General features: G+C 46.0%; 1 protein-coding gene across 1 annotated transcript in view; it reads right to left on the bottom strand.

Moving 5' to 3' along the window:
• The window catches only part of COL13A1 (collagen type XIII alpha 1 chain), a 59829-nt gene that overhangs the window by 828 nt on the left and 37974 nt on the right, over positions 1–21027 (bottom strand). Inside the window, exons 29-42 of the mRNA XM_075758920.1 lie at positions 20239–20292; positions 19668–19712; positions 19180–19332; positions 18256–18354; positions 17572–17625; positions 16709–16750; positions 16179–16205; positions 14396–14476; positions 12123–12158; positions 9589–9642; positions 9232–9285; positions 8390–8425; positions 4392–4478; positions 50–88 (exon numbers count right to left, since the gene is read on the bottom strand). Coding sequence (XP_075615035.1) covers positions 50–88; positions 4392–4478; positions 8390–8425; positions 9232–9285; positions 9589–9642; positions 12123–12158; positions 14396–14476; positions 16179–16205; positions 16709–16750; positions 17572–17625; positions 18256–18354; positions 19180–19332; positions 19668–19712; positions 20239–20292 — 861 coding nt within the window. The remainder of the gene's footprint in view (positions 1–49; positions 89–4391; positions 4479–8389; positions 8426–9231; positions 9286–9588; positions 9643–12122; positions 12159–14395; positions 14477–16178; positions 16206–16708; positions 16751–17571; positions 17626–18255; positions 18355–19179; positions 19333–19667; positions 19713–20238; positions 20293–21027) is intronic.

Here is a 21027-nt window from a genome sequence, read left to right as displayed (position 1 = left end):
CCGTAGCGCTGCCAGCTCAGCAGTCATAACATTTCCAGGATTATCTTACCTTATTCCAGCAGCCTTGAACTGGAAGGCCATCTTCCCCCTGCAAAACAGACAATGAAATAGCAGTTTAGGACACAGAAAATAGCGCAGAGACTGAGGAAAGGAGGAGCGGGTTAACTATTACAGCTGCAACAAACAGTCTGAACCAGGGCTGGAGGAATAGTCTGAAAGATATTCCTCACCCCTTTGGAGTGACCCCAACTTCTGGCTGACATAACCAGCGTAGCTTGAAGCAAAGGCCGGGGCTGAAGAGGGGGGTTGCCTGCAAGCTACGCAAGGAACTTATGTACAAAAGGTCCGTAGGCTTGTTCTCATTCCTCAATGAGGAAGGTGTTTAGCCAGGCTTCCCTGAAGGAAGAGGGGCAACACAGGAGGTCCCATTCAGCTAGAAAAATATGGCAGGAGGTTGGCAACGAAAAGCACGAGGTGGCTGGTCTACGTCCTCAGGCCTGACTCTGTAATGCCGAGGTTGTAAGCAAACCCTAGGGGCAGCATTAATCTTGGGTCCTGAGGAGCGTCTGGAAAAAACCTCCATTTCCCCTTTGCCCTGTTTGTGAAAGGGTTTGCTTTATCAGGTGAGGGATTGTCCCCTCTCTGAGAAGACCCTGCTCCAGGGAAAGGAGGAAGGCAAGCAGCTGGGCAGATCCTGTGCTGGTTGAGGATGTCCCAGCTGACTCCCTAAGAGGGGGCTTTTGCCTCAATAAAGTCAGTGAGATTTCTGTGGAAATCCCCTGGCGCTTCTGCAACCAGGGGCTACGCATCCCAAGGCATGCGTGTGATTATTAATTTTTTTTATTATTAATGTTGAAGAAGGTTGGATACTTTAAGGGCTGTGCTACTAAAAGACTGAGACCATATGGTTGGGAAATGCTTTTATAAATTACTGCCATTAATTCCATCTCAGTGCAGCCCTACTTGATGTGAGAAAACAGGAAATTATGTCAACGTTAAGGTGCTCTTGAGCAGGAAATGAAGTCAGATGTAAGGAGATACACCTCTGACATGAGAAGTCAAATACTTCTGCTATGTGTGCATGTCAGGTTTGTAGGCTATTGCTGTTCCCCATGAAAACTCAAGAGCAGGGAGTTAAATTGCACAACGCACGATGCAGACGCATTTCTTCATTCAAGTGACTCAGTTCTCACTTCTTGAAGCACTGTGTGAGAAATCTGCAGTGCACATCATCCCATTGGAGAAGGGGGAAGGAAAAAACCAAACAGAAAAGCAAACGCACAGTAGCATATTGAGAAATAAACTATTTAAAGAAGATGCACTTTCGAGGGACTGATGAAGTGAACGTTGCTGTGATGCCACAACCATACTGCTTTTCGAATGCATTTTTTTAGACTGTGGTCTCCTTGTGATATTTCCTCCCCCCCCAGCTATGTGGAAATAGGGGTTAATTAGTGGGTAAATTGTGGTGTTCCCATTGGTACATCGGTGGTGGTAGGAATGAGTGGTGTAGTGCAGCACGGGAGGAGGTGGGAAGTTAGGTGCATGAAGGAACGGGAGGCAACGGGAGGCCAGGGAATTACAGCTTAGGGATCAAAGGAAGACCAGGGTCACAAGGAAGTGTTTGTTGCAGGCGAATTTGCCGAGAACGGAAACACGACATGCTTATTAGTACCAAGTATCTCCTTCCACATAGCTCAGATGCGTAAAGCGTTAGTTCACGGCCTCTGTAAGTTACACACATGGATGTGTCAGCTGGCTGCTAAGCTTTTAACCTAGTTGGATCAAAAAACATGCTTGTTCACATTCCCAAGCTAGCTGGCATGCCAGAACATTATTTATAAAAAAAAAAATAATAACAGCATCTGTAATTCACCAGATTTTCTGGCAAGTTTCCCTTAACAAAAATAGGTATGAAAAGAAGCGTACGTTCTAATAGGGCCATGCAGGGTGAATCCTAACTGAGAGCAGAGACAAAAAGAAAGGTAGCCTGCCAGGGCACTGGTAGAATCCTTGCGCCTGTGAAATCAGGTGCTTTATTCAGCCAAAACTTACTCCACAGAAACCTGGCTCGTAGTGGTGGGAGGCAAAACACAGGGCTCAGGTTTTTTTTCTCCTTTGTGGACTGTTCTGGGCAGGTATTATTTCACCCATGGCTTTGGCAGAAGAGTTTCTTTCCGTTAGCCAGAATTTACAGAGCAGCGACTGAGACGTTGCAAGCAGTCACTGTCACCGCCCCCAAAGAGACAACAGCAGCACCCAAAGGAGGGAGTGGTGGAACTAACATCAGCTCTTCACAAAGGTCAAATAATGAAGGCTTTTAACAGCAATTTCAAGGCAACCTCCTCAGGAAACCAAGGAAACCTTCCAAGGTTAGGTGTGGGATTTTTTTTCTTTGGTAGTCATTTTTCCAGCTAGGTGAACTATCTGATATCCCACCCCTTGCAAATGGCATCAAACCTCTTTAAGTGAGCATAAAGCTTGGAGTGACCACCCCCAAGCAAACCTAGTCATGCCAAACGGGGGCTGAAGGGCAGAGGAATGCCAGTTTCAACGTATTATGGACTGGTTAAGACTGCTGTAGGGAGCAAAAAACACATCTCCAGAAAATCTCGGAGTAAATTAATAGCTTGGTGATGTTTGGCAGGATACTCACAAACCAGTTGAGGTTAAATGTTCCTGAACACTTTTGTCCTACAATAGTTGGGTTAGATGAGAATTCTTTAATACTTGAACAAGATGGGTATTGGGAAACAGACAACTCCAAATTCAAGTTTCTTGGGTGTTACGGGTACCAGCTGGACTTGGGGGAGTCACAAATAGGAATCGAGATAAATGTCCAATTAATATGTTCCACATGGGCTTGCTAACAGGACAACTATTTTTTCCAGTCATCTTCGCGTATGGGGTGACTGAGGCAATACCAAGCAGCATCAGGCTGCACTAGCCACATACAAGCACTTAAAATTAGAGTTAATGAAGGACATGAGCATTGCAGCTCCTTGCTAGAAAGCCAAGCCAGTGCAGAGGCACTTCATGTGTTAGTCTACTGAAAGTCATCAAATCAAAGGCAAAGGAAGAACCGAAGCCGCTGTAAAATAAATTCGCATTCCCGCTACCTTTTTCCTCATGCCACAAAGTAATGCTGACAGCAGCCGCGAATCACAGCATAAAGGGAAGGGCGTTTCTGACAACAGCAGTGTGAGGAAGGTAGGATGGAGATAGGTAAGGACGGAATTGCCGGACGTTTCTAGGGCATGCAGGTATTTGGAGGTAATAAAATAACAACCAGGATACAAAAAGCAAACGAGCATGCAGGAAAGGGAAGGTACGCCATACCAATGGGCATGGGGCATCCAGGCCGTCCAGCCCAGGTAACCCCGGCTCACCCTTCTCGCCTTTAAAACCTCGGAGACCCTGTTTATGAAATCAACCACTATCGTTATTTCAGTTAACGCCAGTCACCTCCATGTCACGGGAGGAGAGGCCGAGTCCCCCCGCTGGGACTGGCGCAGGGCACCCTGCTGCATACCCAGAATACAGATGGCCCACTTTTTCGGTTTTAGTTTTGTCTGTGTCATCAGCAGTAACAGTTTCCTTTCTGTTTTTCTGTAATGTACGAGTCAGGAGATAACTTCTCCGAGTTAAATCTGAGAGGATGGGAACAGCATTTCCTCCATTCTGAAATCATTCGTTCTCCCTATCCTCACTGAGGAACCCAGCAGCTGGATTTCTAGATGCACAACCCACGAGTACTCCTGGGATTTATGGCAGTACTACTGATTTTTGGCAGCGTTTCCTGCAGCATATGAGTTTAGATGAAAATGTATACATTTTCATCTATTTATTCATTTGTCTAGATTCATAGACAATATATTTTGACAGAAACATATCCCATTTAAAATAACTGAGATTTGTCTTCCCTCTGGGTAATGCAGCTCGAGTGCCCTGTGTTGCTCTCAGGCGATCACACCAGCTGGCCGTTATCCCACGGCAAGAAAAACAGCATTCAGGTTTTGCCATTACGTAGACACGATGACATTAAACATCTCCAGAGAAGAGCCACAACTAGCCGCAAAGGAGATACAGGGCTCTATCCGCAGGAGGAGAAAGCCCTGGGCTCCCAGCACATGGGACAGCCCCATGTACCCCAAACCTTGGCGGGCTCCGGAAGAGGAAGGAATATAACTACGGTCACTCAAAGCCGGGTTGCTCAAAGGGTCGGGGTTCCCCACTGGAGAAAGCAGCTTTGCCATAAAACTGCAGTGGGAACCAGACTGAGCCTTGTTCCAGCATTGTACTTTTGCAAGACCGTTATTTATGTTATGATTTCCTTCTTTCTTCCCCATCAACAAATCTTAAAACAATACCTTTGATGAAACAGAACATACCAACGGACAGGGTGCATCTAATCCAGGTGCTCCTTGGTCTCCCTTATCCCCTTTAGACCCTCTAGAGCCTTTCTTGCCCCTCTCCCCCTGTAAATAATAGTTTAGTCCAAGAAAAAAAGAATACACAAAAGCTTTAGGATCATCCATTTCAAACAAACATCAGCGACAGTTTGAAAAAAAAAAAGATAAACATTTAGGAAACATTTTAAAAGAAGAGAAATCTCCCTTTGAGATGTTAAGTGAAAAAAACAACCCGTCGCTTAGCTGCATAAACACATTGGCCATTGCTAAAATCCCACACTGTCTCTGAACTTTACAGACAGCGCTACTCCTCCTCCATCAGTACCACCATGAGGAGATTACTCCTCCAGGCTTCCTGTACATTCAGCATAGTATACATTCAGAGAGAGGCACCTTCTAAGAACTGGCTGACCCTGGACATGCAGGATGGGAAAATGCTCCTGCACCTCAATCCCCAGCCGGCCAGGAGGGTCTCCCCTCGCCACAGGAGCTCCGGGGTGGCCCTAGGTGCCCAGTGCCTCAGAGAGCCCCACACAGGCTCGCCTGCTCTAGTAGGAAGGCACCCCTGGCACAGATTCCCTGGCTTGATTGTACTTTTCTTACCACTCTGAATTCTCATTCTTAAAGAGATTCTCACTCATAGGAGTGTTTTTAGAAGATTTCCCTTAAACTGCTTAATGAACACTGTTTGCCACCAGGGCTTGCTAGATTTTCCTTAAAAGCTGCGGGGGTTTTGTGGGGGTTTATTTTTATTTTTTCTAAGATGTAAAATTACTTCTGTATCCCAGAGCAGCAAAGGTTTAACTTAAATGAGTGCAGTTGCCTGAGTCTTACAGTGGTTTGTGCACTGGGGTGCGTCAACATTGCTAAATAGAAAAGGCCCGGAGAAGGAAGGAAGTACGCAGCCCTGACAGCCTGCACAGATGGATGTCCTCTGGGGTGCTCCGAGTAGCGCTGCCCCAGAAAAACCTGTGAGACAAGGGACCAACCCTGGGGCAGGTTTGGTATTACAATTTCTCCACAGGCTCCAGGCTCAGTTACACCAGAGCCAGGGCAGGAGGGAAAGAAGTTCAAAAAAAAACCCCAAACACAACCCTCATAACCAAAAGAGGAGCCTTGTTCTCCCGTGGAGGGGCAGCATTAGGTCAATGCAGACCAGCCGCAGGGAACACCCCTCCTCACCAAAGGAGGATACACCCCACCTGTAGTAGGTCAGCCAAGGCAAGGCACAGCATGGGTAGTTGACTTCTATCTATACCAAATCTGTCTAACAGAGGAAAATCTCCAAGCTGCTGAGCATAAAGAGGGGAAGGGGCTGCTGCACAGGGAATTGAATTTAGGGTCCTTGTGGGGAGGGTTAAAGGAATTAAGGGATAAAATGAGACAGCACAGGTTGCTGTTTATTTTTAAAAAAAGCGTTAAACCCAAAGCTGGCAAGAGAAATGGATGGGAGAGGAACACAATGAGGAGAAGTCACCCAGAACCAAGCACTGGAACAGAGAGGATAATCCAGGAAAATGCGGCATGGGTTGCTCTGGAGGAAGGAGGAAGGAACCAGGAAGAAAGGCGGAAGAGGAGGAAGGGATAAAGGGGACAAAGGTGGACCTGTAGGAGCGAGGAAGACGCACATACACACAAGAAAGAAAAACATACAGGCATTAAAATAACAGCAAAGATATCAGCTTGGTAGCACAAGTGCAGGGTTTACACTTTTTCAGCTGGGTTACATGAACAGCCATCTGCTCCCGCTGCTACCTGGTGCCACGATACTGTCTTTGCCTGTCCCTGGGCGCAGCTACGCCGTACTCCCACACCCAACAAAAGGCAGCAGCAGCGTTTTGGGATTTGAAAAGCACTGCTCTGCCTAAAGTAACAGAGAGGATTTTGGCAAACTATTTGGGAGCTTAACAAAGTGCATCCTCATTTTTCACGTGCTCAATGCTGAAAAATCTTCATATTAAAGCGTTACACATACTGCCAATGTTCAAGTGAACACGTCTCCCGCTTCCAAAGAGGCGGATGTTATACCCTAGCCCCCTGTAGAACAGGCCAGAAGCGGAGCGTTGCCTTCTCTTTCCCTTCACAGCTTTTTTTTTTTTGAAGTCTCCTGGCTGAACTGCCACCGTAGCTTTGCCAGCAGTTGGGAGAGACTGTCCCGCACTTCTGAGGAGGTTCTGACGCCGTGTGTCCCACTGCAGGGGGGACCTGGGTTTGCAGGGCAAATCCTGGGAACCGGCACTGTGTCCAGCTCTGCTAAAATGGCGCTTGTCAGGTGTCTCTAGTGACTTCAAAGGGATGGAGGCATTCAGACAAAACAACTGTATAAAGGAGACTCACCAAAACTGTGCTGTTCAACCCCTGTAAGTAGCAGTGACCTGTTTGCAATTTTTTAAGAGGGGCAGGGGTGAGGGGAAGCCCCTGTACAAAAGCTCAGTGGGAAAAGTGGCATTTTCTAAGATCCCACCTGCAGAGATGCTGCACTTGCCCATTTCAAGTTTCTCACACTTTTTCATTTCAAAATATTGGTTGTAGTGAGGCAAAGTGCGTGCATGCATGCTTCAAGGGGCCAGAAAAAACTTCCCACTCATCCTTTCCAACTCTACAAGGAAGTACAGTTTCTCCCAGGTTTTTTTTTTTTGTTTTAGGTGAGAGCTCAGAGAAGTCCTATCTAGAGCTAATAAAAGATCCTTCTTTTAAATAATATAACTAAAATACCCAGTTTAAAAACCAACTGAAAAAGTCTAGCAATTCTGTTAAAGTTATTTTTTGTTTAGAAGCCACACAAACGAAACAAAACACATCTTAGTGAAGAGGAAGTTAAGAAGCAAAGCCAGAAATGCAATGATTAAAAAAGGGGAGAACTTTAGAGCTCCCAGGAAACTTGGACCTTTCTCCCCTAGTTTAAGATGCCAATTGGCTATTGCTTTCCAAAACTGCCCATTCTGTGCAGAGTAAGGTCAGAAATACGTTGTAGATAAAGGACAGAGAACACTCACTATGTATCAAAAGCAAACTCATATAATGAGATCACTGCATGGGCACATGCACTATAAAAACTCTACATTTTCAGATAAACTTAGGCAATACCAGAGTCTTAAGAAGAGAAAGTGTATGTGCGAGTACGTGCATGAAAACATACACATGTACTATATTGGACTGCTTGACATATTTATACAATTGTAATCTTACAGAGACTCTAATCCAGAAGTCATTTATATTTCTAAATATAAATGATATTCAACTATAGATCTCAACTGGTTTTATCAAAAAGACTCAGAGCCTTAACAGGCAAGAAATTCCTTATGCTGTGGAAAACCTGACGAAAAAGCAGGGAGCTTCTCAACATGCACTGTTTAATAATGTTTATCTAACACAGGTGGTATGACAGAAAAGCAGCCGTTCATGTTACTGCTTTTGACCCAACCATCATATCCATTCAGGACAATGCCTGAGGAGACTTCATGTCTGATTCTGAGGCAAATTTAATTTATCTTTTCCAAATGTCTATCTTCCAAATTCTCTGGAGGATCATTTGCTAGAGGGCAACCTTTTTTTTCGTGCTTCAGGGGGAATGTAAAAGTAACGTAATAAGATTTAATGGCTCCACCTCAGTCAGTTCTCATGGGAAGCCCTACACACATCAGTAAATGTATGAGCAGGATTTCCTAAAGCTTGCCACGTTGGCCTAACTCTACTACACGTGAAGTCCCATACTTCAGTGAGAACAGAGCTATGACAACAATGAACACATTAGAAAATCCCTCCTATAGCTTTCAGATAGATGTACCACGACGTCCTGGGTGATTACACAAGCGACAGGTATCATCATCTAAAATACAAGTTGGTAAAGTTACTGATGTGAAGGTCTAGCAGACAGAATTACAAGCCAGTTACTTGAGGTTGCTCAGGAGTTAGCAGGTCTGTCACTACATGAAGATGTTAGTAACTAAATACAAGAAGTTTGCCTGGTAACTTACCCGGATTCCTTTGTCACCAGGTAGACCTTGTAAACCCTGAAATACATCAACACAAGAAGAAGTATTTTGAAACGAGTAGGCCCCATTGTATTCCCACTCAAAAAAACAGAATGTGTGCCCAGGACTTTGGGTTTTTTCCCATTTGTACCAATTGCTCTACGGTAAAAAAACAAAAACAAAAACTTTTCCAGCAGACAACCTCCTCTTTACCTCCATTAGGCCATCCAGGTTGTAACACCACTACTACTACTCTAGGGGTTCTTTGGATAAAAACAAACTAGTTTAGAGAATGCAGTCCCGGGGCCGGGGGGGGGGGGGAAGCAGCAAACTTCCTTTTTTATGTTAAACAACAAAGCAGCTCCATAATTACATAAAACTAGACTTCCAACGCTGGCCCCGTTTTGCAAAAAGTAATCCCGGGCAGCAGAAGTAACCTGACTGAAGGTAGCTTTGCCACTGCAATGACAAGACAGGGCCCCCTCAGACAGGGGGAAGGCAGGCATCCAAGCCGCAGGAATGCAAACAGAGCAGATGCGTTCAAAAGCGGCATTTTCGACTGAGATACCTGTCCTGGGAGTCCCATACAGCTTCTTTTGGTAGTGTGAGAACCAAGATGAATTAACAGTTTCCCTTCAGTTTCATCCACCTCCCTCAATCATTGCTCTGAAGCTACCAAGCTCTTTCTGTTCCTCCCACAGCATACGTAAGGTTGTAACTTTGGTTCTTTAACACCTAACCTAGCCAAAATTGCAAATGTTGTATTACAGCAGCATCTTAAGCTATCAACTGCAGCAAGGAAACAGGCACTGCAGGTAACAAATCCCTAGTACTCCCATACTTACAGGAAGCCCTGCTGGCCCCATTGGTCCTACAACTCCAGGATCTCCTTTACTGCCCTGAAACAGAGACAAAAAAAAATAGAAATTGTTACATTCCTATTCAGTACCAACAGGCAGCACTATATAAAAAAAGAAGCATTTCAAAGCACCTAAAAATCATCTAAAAAGCACCTAAACACCTATCATCCCCAAGGATAAGATACTAAAAAAAAAAATCAAAACAGGCCCAGCTGAGGGTCTTATATGCACAAGGAGAGAGCAATTCCAGCTCTAGAAAAACCGTAGAGCTTCTCCATCCCAGAGAACCATGGTATCTTCAAAGAAGTTAGAGCGCGCTGGTCAGTTCTGAAGCAAACTCACCCTTTCTCCTTTTGGTCCTGCTGGTCCCGAAACCCCAATTGGTCCTGGAGTACCCTGTAGTTGTAAGAAGGAAAACACATCAGGACATTTTTTTATTCTAGGGCCTCGTTAAAGCCAGGAGACACTGCTGCTCCTTTAGGAAAATGCACAGCTGGGAAGGGCAGTCTGGTGGTGGAAGGCATCTAGCACCACTACAGCTTTCAGTGTTGGTGGCGATGGATGCGAAGCAATTTTTATAGGCAATTTGAAGAACATGGGAACTGCTACATTACATCACGCCAGCACCATTTTACACAGCCTTATTTTTAATTTTGTAGCTCTCAACAATTGTTGCTGCAGACTTTTCTATCACTTCCACAGGAGAGAATTTTTTCTCTCTAGTTTATATCAGACAAGACTGAAAGCTGTAGCAGAATAAAGGCCATGTAGATGCATGATAAGCAATTTTCTTTTCTTTCTCTTTATTTCCTTATTTTCTCCCCCCACCTCCCTGGAGTCAGTTGTGCAACAAACAAAAGAGTTTGGTTACTTGGTGGCAGGCAGCCAGTCATGCAAGCTGTAGGACACCATGCTGCAGAGATGAATGCAGATGCATACATACAAGATGCAAACTAAGAACCCCGGTCCCTCTGTTCCCTTTTCGCCATTTATGTCACTCCACAAGGAACTCAATTATGCTAACAGGAAAACCCAGGCTTTTTGCTAACCCTTCGACACGGGCCATCTCCCACTAGCAAACCAAACTTACTTCCCAGTACTGCTGAGACTTGCTTGGGTTTTGGGAAATTAACCCAATCAATGCTTGTCTTTAACATGGGCAATACAGCAGTTAGGCAATAGTCCTTCCCACTAAGAAAAAGATTCAGGCATCTTCAGCTCTGCATAGACTCCTTGAACTGTGGAGCATTCCCTGTTGGAGGGTCTCTTACAACTCTCCCAGACCACATTCTGCAGTCTAGATAAAGTATAGCCTCCAGATTTACAGCGTGTAGTACTAACTACACAGTATAGGTAGGCATTTACCTTCCTCACCTTTTAGATTGGCAAGAACTTTGTTAACCATTCAGGTATTGACCTGCAATTCCTCTGTGGAGCCTCAACGAAGGGATACTTTTGAGGCCCATGACCTACCTTCTGGGGAGAACAAAGGAGGAGGTTTCTGGAACAGGGAAGTCTTTTTCTAACAGCCTTTAGGAAAAGGGTCTTGCACTTTTTAATGCGAGCTTGCAATCCTTAGTCACTAAAGTAACCCCTACAATGTGAGCAGGATGACTCTCATAGATCAGGAGAGCTTTTCAGACAAGATTAAGATCTGCAGAAAACAAGTGGAAAAGTAGTTCATGCAGCACACAACTTCAAGGCAGTGAAGGAAGTGAGAAAAATCGGACTCTCCTTAGATCCATGCACAGGAGTTCACATCATGGAAATCTTAATTGCCTGCACATGTACATCATTTTAAGCTCACTTAGTGCCATGAAATGCATTGAGATCACACCTGCACATTTATAAAACTAAATCTACAATTTCCCAAAACAAGTGAGTGTAAAAGCTGCCAATCAGCTTGTGTTCAGAAGTTATAGAGCAGCCGCATTATTTCCAGTCACTCTTTTTAAATAGCCAAATGGATTGTACATGGGTGATGCATGATTTCCCAAGAGGGATTAAATATCTTTGGCCCTTATTTAACAGCAGTTACCCAATAATAGCAGAATGGTTTGCAGAACCAGGTTAGCATTACTTGTCCCATTCTGAATTTGACAGACTGAGAAGTTTAGGCACAGGGAGTTTATTTCCTTCAGATCTCACAGTGAGTTAGCAACAAGAGGTGGGAATCTTGTACCTCCCTGCTCCACTACTAGATGTCACTACCTCTCAGATGTATAGACCGGAACACACCCCACCACCCCCAGGACAAAGGAAAGCACATGCAGAGCTGCTGAAGTTACATGGCATTCTGTGGCTGAGAGGTGAACAGCCAAGTACTGCTGGCAGAAGGTCTTTTACATGCAGCTTCTCGTGGTGAGATGCTTCCCAGGCTATAGGGAAATACCTTGAGCATACCTACAACCCACAGCAACACAGCCTGAAGTGCCACGTGTGACAACAAGGCACAAAGGTTTTTGCTCACAGGACAAAACACACTGGCGTTATTATGCCTGAGACAAAACTGAAGAGCTACTGTTGTGAAAAGGTGGCAAGCAAGGCTACCACGGAGCATGACAGGACGGAGACCCCTCAGGATAAAGAGCACAGCAGAACAGAGCATCATGGAACCATGCAGATGTTGAATTCATCTTGTTATTGAGATAAAGGGGAGCAGATAGGCTGTGATCCCAGGATCCAGACAGACTCGCAGCGTCAAAAAAAAGACAAGTGACATCAATTCTCAGTCTAAGTTTAAACACCCCCCCCCCCAAGCCTGCTTTGGGGAAAAGAAGGTTATTTCTGGTGTAAACAAGACTCTGGTGGAAGAGACAAGACAAATCACGATACTGGGGAGGAGGAACGTAGGGTAATGGAGAAACGGAACTCACCGGTGGTCCAGGCCTGCCGTCTAAACCTGAAGCACCCTGAACAGACGGGGGAGGGTTAACAAAAACAAGGCAAGAGGAGAGGGTGAGGGGGAAAGGAGAGGGGAGGGGAGAGGTGAGTGAAGCAGTGACTTGGGACAAACATATGCTTGCAATAAACAAAAATTAAGATCTCGAGGACAGGCGATGGTACTTACAAGCAAACCAACAAAAACATACAAACACTGAATACATATAATGTTGACCTGCAACTTTCAGATCCCCTTAAGAACACAAGTTTCCCTCTCTTGGTGCCACTAAGAAAACCCCTGAGGAAGAAGCTGTTCTGTGACAGGTGATGAAAGGTCCAGTGTGACAGCAGAGCTGAAACCTGCATTGCCTCAGTGGCAGGCTGGGCAACACAGATGAGACACAAGTCTCAGGGGCTCGAAGGCCTGTGGTCACGAAGGCATTTGCAAGCAGTGCTGAGCCATCAGCAGTTCGAGTTCCTACCAAGAAACCCAGGTCCTGAGAGAAAACTTAAGTAGAATATTAGTACAAAATACTGACTTTTCCTCCACTGGAGTATGACAAATTTCTCAGCTTGTTGGCCATACAGAGAAGCCCAAGGCTACTGCAGACAATCAGTGCTGAAACGTGCTGAAAAGCCTGGTATGATGTCAAGCCCTAGGTCACACGTGAAGCAGCAGCACATCCAGCTGTGGAATTGTACAGTCTGTCTTTGAAATATTTTGGTACCTATCTGGCACTTATTAATACAACTGCATTTAGTTTGACAGGCTGAAAACACACTGGATCAGGCACAGAAAAGCTTATGAAGAGAGTTAGGTAGCCCTGAGGAGGGACCCAAGGTCCATAATATCTCTCTGATCTTACTAACAGCTCAGTAACTGTGCTTCCTAGTTGGCCAGCTGATATACACAAAACATTTCTAAGAGGACACTTCTGAGCTAGTCTTCCCCCCTCCACAGCTCAGGAAGAGTTATGTGAAAAGTCAAGGGACCCTGGTTTCTCACAGGGCTTGCTGCTGTAGCAGAACCAGCTAGCACATTCCCTGCCACACCAATGAGCTTGTCAGGGTAGTTGCTGGGGCACCTTCCGCTCAGACTGTCACAGGGACCTCCTTCCCCTGTCCTGAAACCACACAGACTTCAGAGCATAACAATTTACACAGAAAGCTTCCATTTGCATTTCTCAGGGCAAAATGGGGACTGGGGGTTGTACTTCTGAAGCACAATCCTTTGCATTTGAGCCTTCCAAAAGCATCACTTTCTCCCCACGGGCTCTGCACAGAGCCACGATATCAAATACACTCATGATGAGCTCACTTAAATGCCTAGAGTTAGGTGAGATGCATCCAGACCCTGGAAGGTAACTGCTGTGTAGCACAACTAAAAGAGGAAAACATTTTACAAACAAAGACACACACATTTCAGCCAAAGTTGGGGACAAGGGATCTGGGTGATCGAACAGAGGCTGACAAAGTCACACGGTATACAAGATGCGCTTTGTGGTGCTTGTTTCCAGGCAGTAAGTTCAGCAAGTGCTTTCTATTAGGGGAGAACTTGGGGGCTGGTAGAGCAACTAGGGACTGAGTTACCACTAATTCATTTTTGGCTCTCAGCTGAGTGTCAGGCAGCAGGTGAAGACACTTTTAACAGATGTGAGCAAAGAGCTTCAGGTTCTAAAGCTCCTGTAGCTTCTTCATAATTCTGCCCAAATTCCTCCCTGCTAAGCTAAGCGGTGCACTAACACTAGTCTAGTGTGACTGTGTTCACCTACAGCAGGGAACGTTGCAGGCTTTGACCTCATCAGGTAAAGCATCGATTCTGTTGCAGAAGTGATAGGAAAGTACTGTCTAGTGAAGAAGCTGGACGCATTCAGATCCACCAATCTTCTGTACAAAGCCTGGCCCAGGTGACACACTGCTGGGAAGACGTTTCCTTTTCATGTCTTTTTGACTTCTGTTTCTGCTCTTGCCGTGTTGCCCTGAAGTGCAAAGAGCCCACAGGAAAGCTACTGCTTGTTTTTCCCAATCCTGCCAGAAGCAGGAAGAATTAAAGCAATCGCTGATCTATTTAATACATCTAAAAGATGAAGGTTCTGTACAGAAATTGAGGCTTTAAGTTTAAAAAAGCAAAGGCACAGTTATTTATAGATCATCTCTTTCTTTGACTTTACATATCAAATCCCTGCGTGCGTCTCCTATTGAGGGATCTTTTTACAGCTGATACAAGTTTGGCTTGTGAAGTGCTGCTTGCTTCCTGGATACTTACGGGTAATCCCAGTGGCCCTCTGTCTCCTTTTTCACCCTGGGCACCCTTCTCTCCTTTCATTCCATCAATCCCCGCTTCCCCCTAAAGGAAGGATGGAGCAGAAAATAAACCCACTGTAACACTGCTTATATAACAAACATTCCTCCATTCAGAGAGTGCCAAAGCAGCAGAGACACTCCAAGAGGCAGCGGAGCAAAGCTTCAGCCTGATTCTCAGCCCAGTCTGAAGAAAACCAGTTATCAAGTCAAATGACCTCGGTGCGAGCGTCTTTTTTAAGTCAATGACAGTAAGAGGAGATTCAGGCCCAGAGGGTAAAGATGGTCAAAGGTGAACTGAGCTCATTTCTGTGTTGCTCTCCCTTGCTATTGCAGGGAGTGTCAGGTAAATAGAAGTAACCAGAAGTTATCTGATAGCGTGGGTTTACGTTCTAAGATGGGGGTTCATTGGAAGTGAATGACAAGTGTCTATAAGCTTGGTGGGAAAAAAAATAAAATCATACTGAAATATTTTTGGAAAGACTTTTGTAGATGCAAAGGCATCAATTTCAAAATTTGGGGAAAAATTCATCATTCCTTTTCTGACTGGTATTTTTTTAAATTCTGTATTATAAACTATAAAACAGTATTAAACAAACTATTCCTTTTTAATAAATTCAAAATGCAACCCAAACCTCTTCCCCCTCACACTCCTGTTCATAAAGCATTTTAAAATACTGTCTTGGCTGCATTTGGAAACTGAAGTGTCAGAAGAACCAAGTTTGCACAGAAACAGTAGCCTGCTTGCCGTACCCTTCTACAACTGTAGGACAGCACATTGCTGGCTCACTCTGCCAGCGCTCCAGTTTCCACACAGCCGTGCGTCACTGCCCTACAACACTATCTGGCTCGGGCACATACCTGGAAGAGTTAGTTACTTCTGACATGCCTGCAAAGGGTATAAAACTCTCTTCCTCGCCACTACGGAAAGCCTCGTTACAAAAAGACTTATTACAAATTACAGGGATGGAACAAAATCTTCCACATTCGGGACTTCTCATTGCACCTGCTAATTAAGTCTACACGGATCCTCTGTTCAAGGAGAAACTGGTGCAGTACTTCCTCTGCCTATAATCCAGTCTGTGCTGTGCAAGACTTTCACCTGCATTTGTTTGGCACATATTCCAAAGACAACTGCACCTTATGGAAATTTCCCAGACACTCTATAGCAATGGCTAGTGAGTTACAGACAAGCAAAACCAGTTAACTGTTATCTCTGATCAACACCTGGAGAAAAGATGAATCAAGATAAATATACCATCCCCCTTAGCACCCAAATAGCACTGGTAGCAAAATACTAAGCGTAACCAGAAGAATTAAGACACTTCGCACATTTTCCAATCTGTGAACAGTGAATTTCTTGAGTGGCTTTACAGCCTAATTTACAGGGTACAGAACCTGGCTAATTTTAAGCTAGAACTCAGTTACTTAGGATTGTATGACAAGCTGTCCATCCTGCTCTACAGACCTTCACCCTTCAGACAAAGATTTCAACTATGTTCTCATGGGAAGATTTCCAAGGGCCAGTGGTTTCCCACTTCTCTGGGCAAAAACTGGAGAAAATTACAAGTTTCCTGGGTCCTAAAATGAGAGCTGCTAATCCATTTCCTTCAAGAAAATATTCAGAAGTATTTGTCCTCTTACCAAGACGGTACATAACGTTTGCAAGCTAGAAAGCTGTGCCTGAAAAATTCTTGCACCTGGGAGAGTCTACTAGAATTTCAGGATGTAATGTTTTGCACCCTTACCTTTGGTCCTGGGAGGCCTTGAAGACCCTATATTTGGGATGAGAGACAAAATATGAGTCACGTTTAAGGATGTCTTTCAAAATCCAGGTATCCCGGTTCAATGTGCAGCACGGAGCTTGCGCTTTCTGACACACAGAGGGCACAAATGCTTAGCCCAGAGGCCTCTTTATTTGTATAACGGGCACTTCATGTACTGTTCTCATCTGGTAATGAGGCGGCTCTCACTAAGAACAACCTGGCAATGGGCCAGGCTTGCTATTAAGACCATTTCTGCAGTTGATCCCTTTAATCTCATCCATCCCCTCTTGCTACTGTCTTCCCTTTCATCTCAGACTAACATAACCTTCTCTCTTTACCTACCCAGCCCATCATAGCTCTGACCTACCCTGGGGGGGGTGGTTTTAGAAGTGATACTAAGCATGTTCCTGTTTCAACACTGCAGTGTTTCTGCCCAGAATCCTCCCCAGCCACTTCCCGCTCTATCTTCATTCCTAGTGCCTTGCTCCTCAGGTGAAACACTCAAAACTTACTGGAGGTCCTGGTGGGCCTTGGGGTCCAGGGGGGCCAGATATCTAGAAAGCAATGCAAGAAAAGTCACCATCATAATCTGCTGCCCACTGAAGGTGAAGGGGAACTGCTGAGAGAGGAGGCAGGTTACAGTTGAGCTCTAACAGGCTTGGAAACCTGGATTCCCCCTAAGGACTACGTTAGGAAGCAGCAGCAATCCAGGACAGAGTGGCTGAGAAGCAGCAGCAGGACTCTGGGGAGAGTTATGCAGCAGTTGCAGAGATTTAGGAGGAAGGAGAGCAGTGGTTTCCCCCCCCCCCCCCCAAAAAAGGCCCACTTCTACTACTCTACCACTGTTCCTGCAAGGAGGCATAAGGTCAACAGCTAGCAGCTGGTTCAAAAAGATAGGAAAGAAGGTGGTTGGCTCCACACGGGCAGGAGTGTACTGATAGCCTGTGGGACTCCTTGCTGCAGGTGGTACAAAAGCTAGGGGTGAGCTTTGAGGGGAGAACAGACAAATTCATGACCCCAAAAATCTGTTGACAATTAGATGTGTATATGTAGATACATGCAAGTATTGTTGAGGAAATGCTTTCACTGCAAACACCAAAGAAAATATTTCTTAGGCTTTCCATGATCATCTTTTTTCCCTAGGCACTCATTATTGATTGCTTGTCGTGAGCTAGATCATTCTTGTGTAAGGGAAAAGTAGGGCACCAGGAGCTAGGTGGGCTGGCAATTCAGTCCCACAAGATGAAGCTTGCTGTCCTCAATGAAGGGTGAGTCGTAAGAGGGTGGGACGTGCTGGTTTTTCAGCAACACTGCTGCCAAATCATCCCTCCCCTACTGCCGAAATTGCAGAAGGAAAATAAGAAAGGTGACCTACCGATTCTCCTGGATTTCCTTTGTCACCATGCTCCCCAGGCTCGCCCTTCTCTCCCTGCACACAACAGACCCTGTCACCACCAGCTGCACTCTGGAGTCTTACTCCATCAGAAGCTGCCAGTGAACCACCCGTGTGCTGACAAGCAGCAGTTCCCCAAAGGAGAGGTGCGAACATACCACGTATGCCACAGCTCACCTGCAGCTCTTGCGCACCCCTGCTTCCAGAGGAGACGCCCTACAAAGAAGGAGGCCTCCAGGAGTGGTATCTCCTGGCTGTGCGAGGGGAGCGCCACAGGGCTTTGCTTGCCCTTCCCCAACAGCATCCTGTACGCCTATCTCGTGCACTCCAGCCTCTAAGGCAGGGAGCGCGGCAAGCGAGTCGGCCATGGCACCACGCTGCCAGCAAACCAGGCATCTCGGCTGACTTAGCCACGCAGGCTCTGCGGGCAGGTGCCACAGCCCAGCACCTCCAGATTGCAATGGGAGCAGATGCCCAGCTGGCCCTTGCCCGCTGCCGGAGACCTGACCTGATGGACATTTAGTGACACCTAAGCACCTAACTAAGGGGCAGGGGTCTGAGGCTCCCAAGATACTCAGCACTTCGGGAAGCGAACCCTTGTGTGTTGCTCTACGCTGTTTTCTCTCTGCCAAGCAGGAAAGAGCACCCTGTCTTTTTCACTCTTACTGTCAATCCTGGAAGTCCAATGGGACCTGGCAATCCTGACGGTCCTGGCATTCCTTGGTCACCTCGTTCGCCTTTCTCTCCAGTGGGGCCATCAAGACCCTACAGATCAAGAAAGATTTGTGGATTTTTTGCAAGGCTAATTCAGGCAGACATATGAGATGTCATTGCAAGAGCTAAGGCTGGCTCTGGTCACCCCAAGAACACAGTGGAAACCCCAGACAACCGTCAGGTGCCCAGGGAAATGCAGGCCAGGCTTCACTAATATTGAAACTGGATGTGCAAATGCCTGGACATCCTCCTGTCATTGTGGATGTGCCAGTCCCAAGTGGGGCTAGGGGACTGCTTTCCTGCCTCCAAGTTCTGCTCCCAGTTATGCAGTTTACTGGAGTCCACGCTAGAAATCACTCCCTGATCACCAGCTGTTGTGACTGCAAGAGTTTTATCCCGGTAATTTTGTAGAGAGGCACAAACTCATTGCATAAAACCCTCTTGACTAGTGCTGGGGACACAGAAGTTGTGACAGACTGAAGCTGGGAGACTAGGCACTCTGCCCCAGTTAGTGGCAGGGATGTAAGGTGTTACCCCAAGCAGTTGCCCTCCTAGGAGAGCACGTGTGCTGGTACCTCAGCTGCCTTGCTCACAGCAGCATTTCAGTTTAAGCAATACACCAGGCAGCAAGCTGAGGAAGTGACACGGTGCCAAGAGAGCAGGGCAGGCAGCTGGGGACAGCCACTCCAGCAAGATGGACACCACTCATCTGCCAGGGAGCGAAGACCTCACTTCTGTATTGGTACACTTCATACAGCAGCAGTGAGGTGCCTCCAGCACCCATGTCGGAGGGGCTCCAAAGTCTCTGAGAAGTCTCAGGGTCTCACCCCGTAACTGGATAGCCAGCAGTGCTCTGAGAGGCTTCAATTTACTCACCGGTGAGCCCACTTGTCCTGGCTCCCCTTTGTCACCCTTTTCTCCTGTGACCCCGATGTGGCCTGGCTCTCCCTTTATTCCAGGTGGTCCATCCTTTCCCGGCAGTCCACGAGGGCCAGGGGGGCCCACTTCTCCAGGCTTGCCACGTGGTCCCTAAAAGAAATCCACACAACAGAAAGTGAAACATTTACAGGTAAGAGTAAGGTTACTCCTGCAGAGCAGCTCCCTGGCCCAGAGACTCTTTCACTGCTCATCCTCTCACTCACAGTAATGCCATTGAGAAGTCATGGGCAGGACAAAACAGATTTGCCATGCCATCCCAGCCACTCCTTATAGTAAGAACTGTGATAAACCATTAACACTCATTTTTGTGAGGCAAAATACATTTTTCCCCTGTGGGAAAAGCAACATCAGTGACAGAGATGGAACATACTAACTCCAGATAAGACCACTGAAGGAAGGAGCAATCCACAGACACAGTGTTTTACCTTTTCTCCATCATGGCCTGGGGGACCTGGCAAGCCAATTTCACCCTGAAACACAGAATTGTTACTTTAGCAGTTTGAAAGCAGCTATTCTGACTCCTCCTGCGAGGCACTGTGATGAAGGGTGGGCATTACAGAAATAGTCTGCAGGGACTCTGGTAACTAATAGTCACAGAAAAAAAAACCATGGAAACCCCTGTTGAAATAATACATTGTATGACTGCCTAAGAATTTCACCAGCCTTGTTTATCCTGACAGACAGTTCACGGCCCCAGTGCTGTAACATGGTCCCTAACCAACGCAATCCCCACACAGAGATCGGTTCCCATAAGCTGCTTCCTAAAGGGGAGGGCAAGTAGAAAGGAGCCTTCATCTTTCAGATAAGGCATTATCATTGTGAGAAGAGAGATTTTCAGGATATTGAGCATAAGCAGAAGTGGTAGAAGCCAGCAGGACAGCCTGATAGTGCTGGACAGGGAGAATAGGAGCGTTGGGGAGGGTTATGGGGACAGAATTCTGCTTGGACCGCTCCTGTGTTTCTCTTGGCTCTGCAAGTGCTGAACTGAGCAAATACCTTCTGTCCTGGTGGCCCTGGAGGTCCAGCCACACCTGGAAGTCCTGGTGGTCCCTAGATAAAGAAAAACTCATTTTCAGATTATCAACAGGGCTTTTATCTTTGTGCTGTGAAACCAAACAGCTCTTCTGAGTTTAAGGGGAAACTGTGAGGGAATTTTCCCAGGGACTCCTAAAATTGTATTTGCTTGGGAAGCCAAGCAATGGAGAGTCCTGAGTGAGCAGCAGGCCAGTCCAAAGTGGTTGTAGATATGTACCTATTTCTTTACATTTTCATTGAAGAAAACAAAAACAACCACAGCTCGCTGCTCCTGAAACCGAGACGAACTTAACAAGGCTTTCCTTTCCTATCTACAAAAGATTATTTTTAGAATAGAGATGATAGGAAACACCGTACTACTTCAATTCCAAGCACAGCTTAAGCAGAGCTAAATAGCACAAGTATTTTGAGCAGATTTCCTGATCACTCTTGGGCAGTTACCACTTTAAGGAGACCTAGGGAGCAGTTTGGCTTAGCAAGTGATGCTACTTACACCCGTTTTGTGCTGCCCTGTCATACTGCATTTAAAAAAATCCATCTTTTTTTCCTAACCAGGTTTCTTGTCCCGAGAAGCAAAATACAGAGACACTTCTTCCCTTATTTTGGCTCAAAATAACTACTTTGCCTCTGTCTTCAAGCAGCTTGTAGTCATCGCTGTTTTAAATAATCCGGTTTGTACAGGTATGTCAAGGTATAATCAATGGTGAAAATACACCCTCCCCTCCCATCACAGAAAGTGTCCACCACAGA

Source organism: Balearica regulorum, chromosome 7 (genome assembly GCF_011004875.1).
Source record: "Balearica regulorum gibbericeps isolate bBalReg1 chromosome 7, bBalReg1.pri, whole genome shotgun sequence".
NCBI classification, from domain to species: Eukaryota; Metazoa; Chordata; class Aves; order Gruiformes; family Gruidae; genus Balearica; species Balearica regulorum.
The sequence above is the reverse complement of the archived record's forward strand: the minus strand, read 5'-3'. Positions and strand labels throughout refer to the sequence as shown.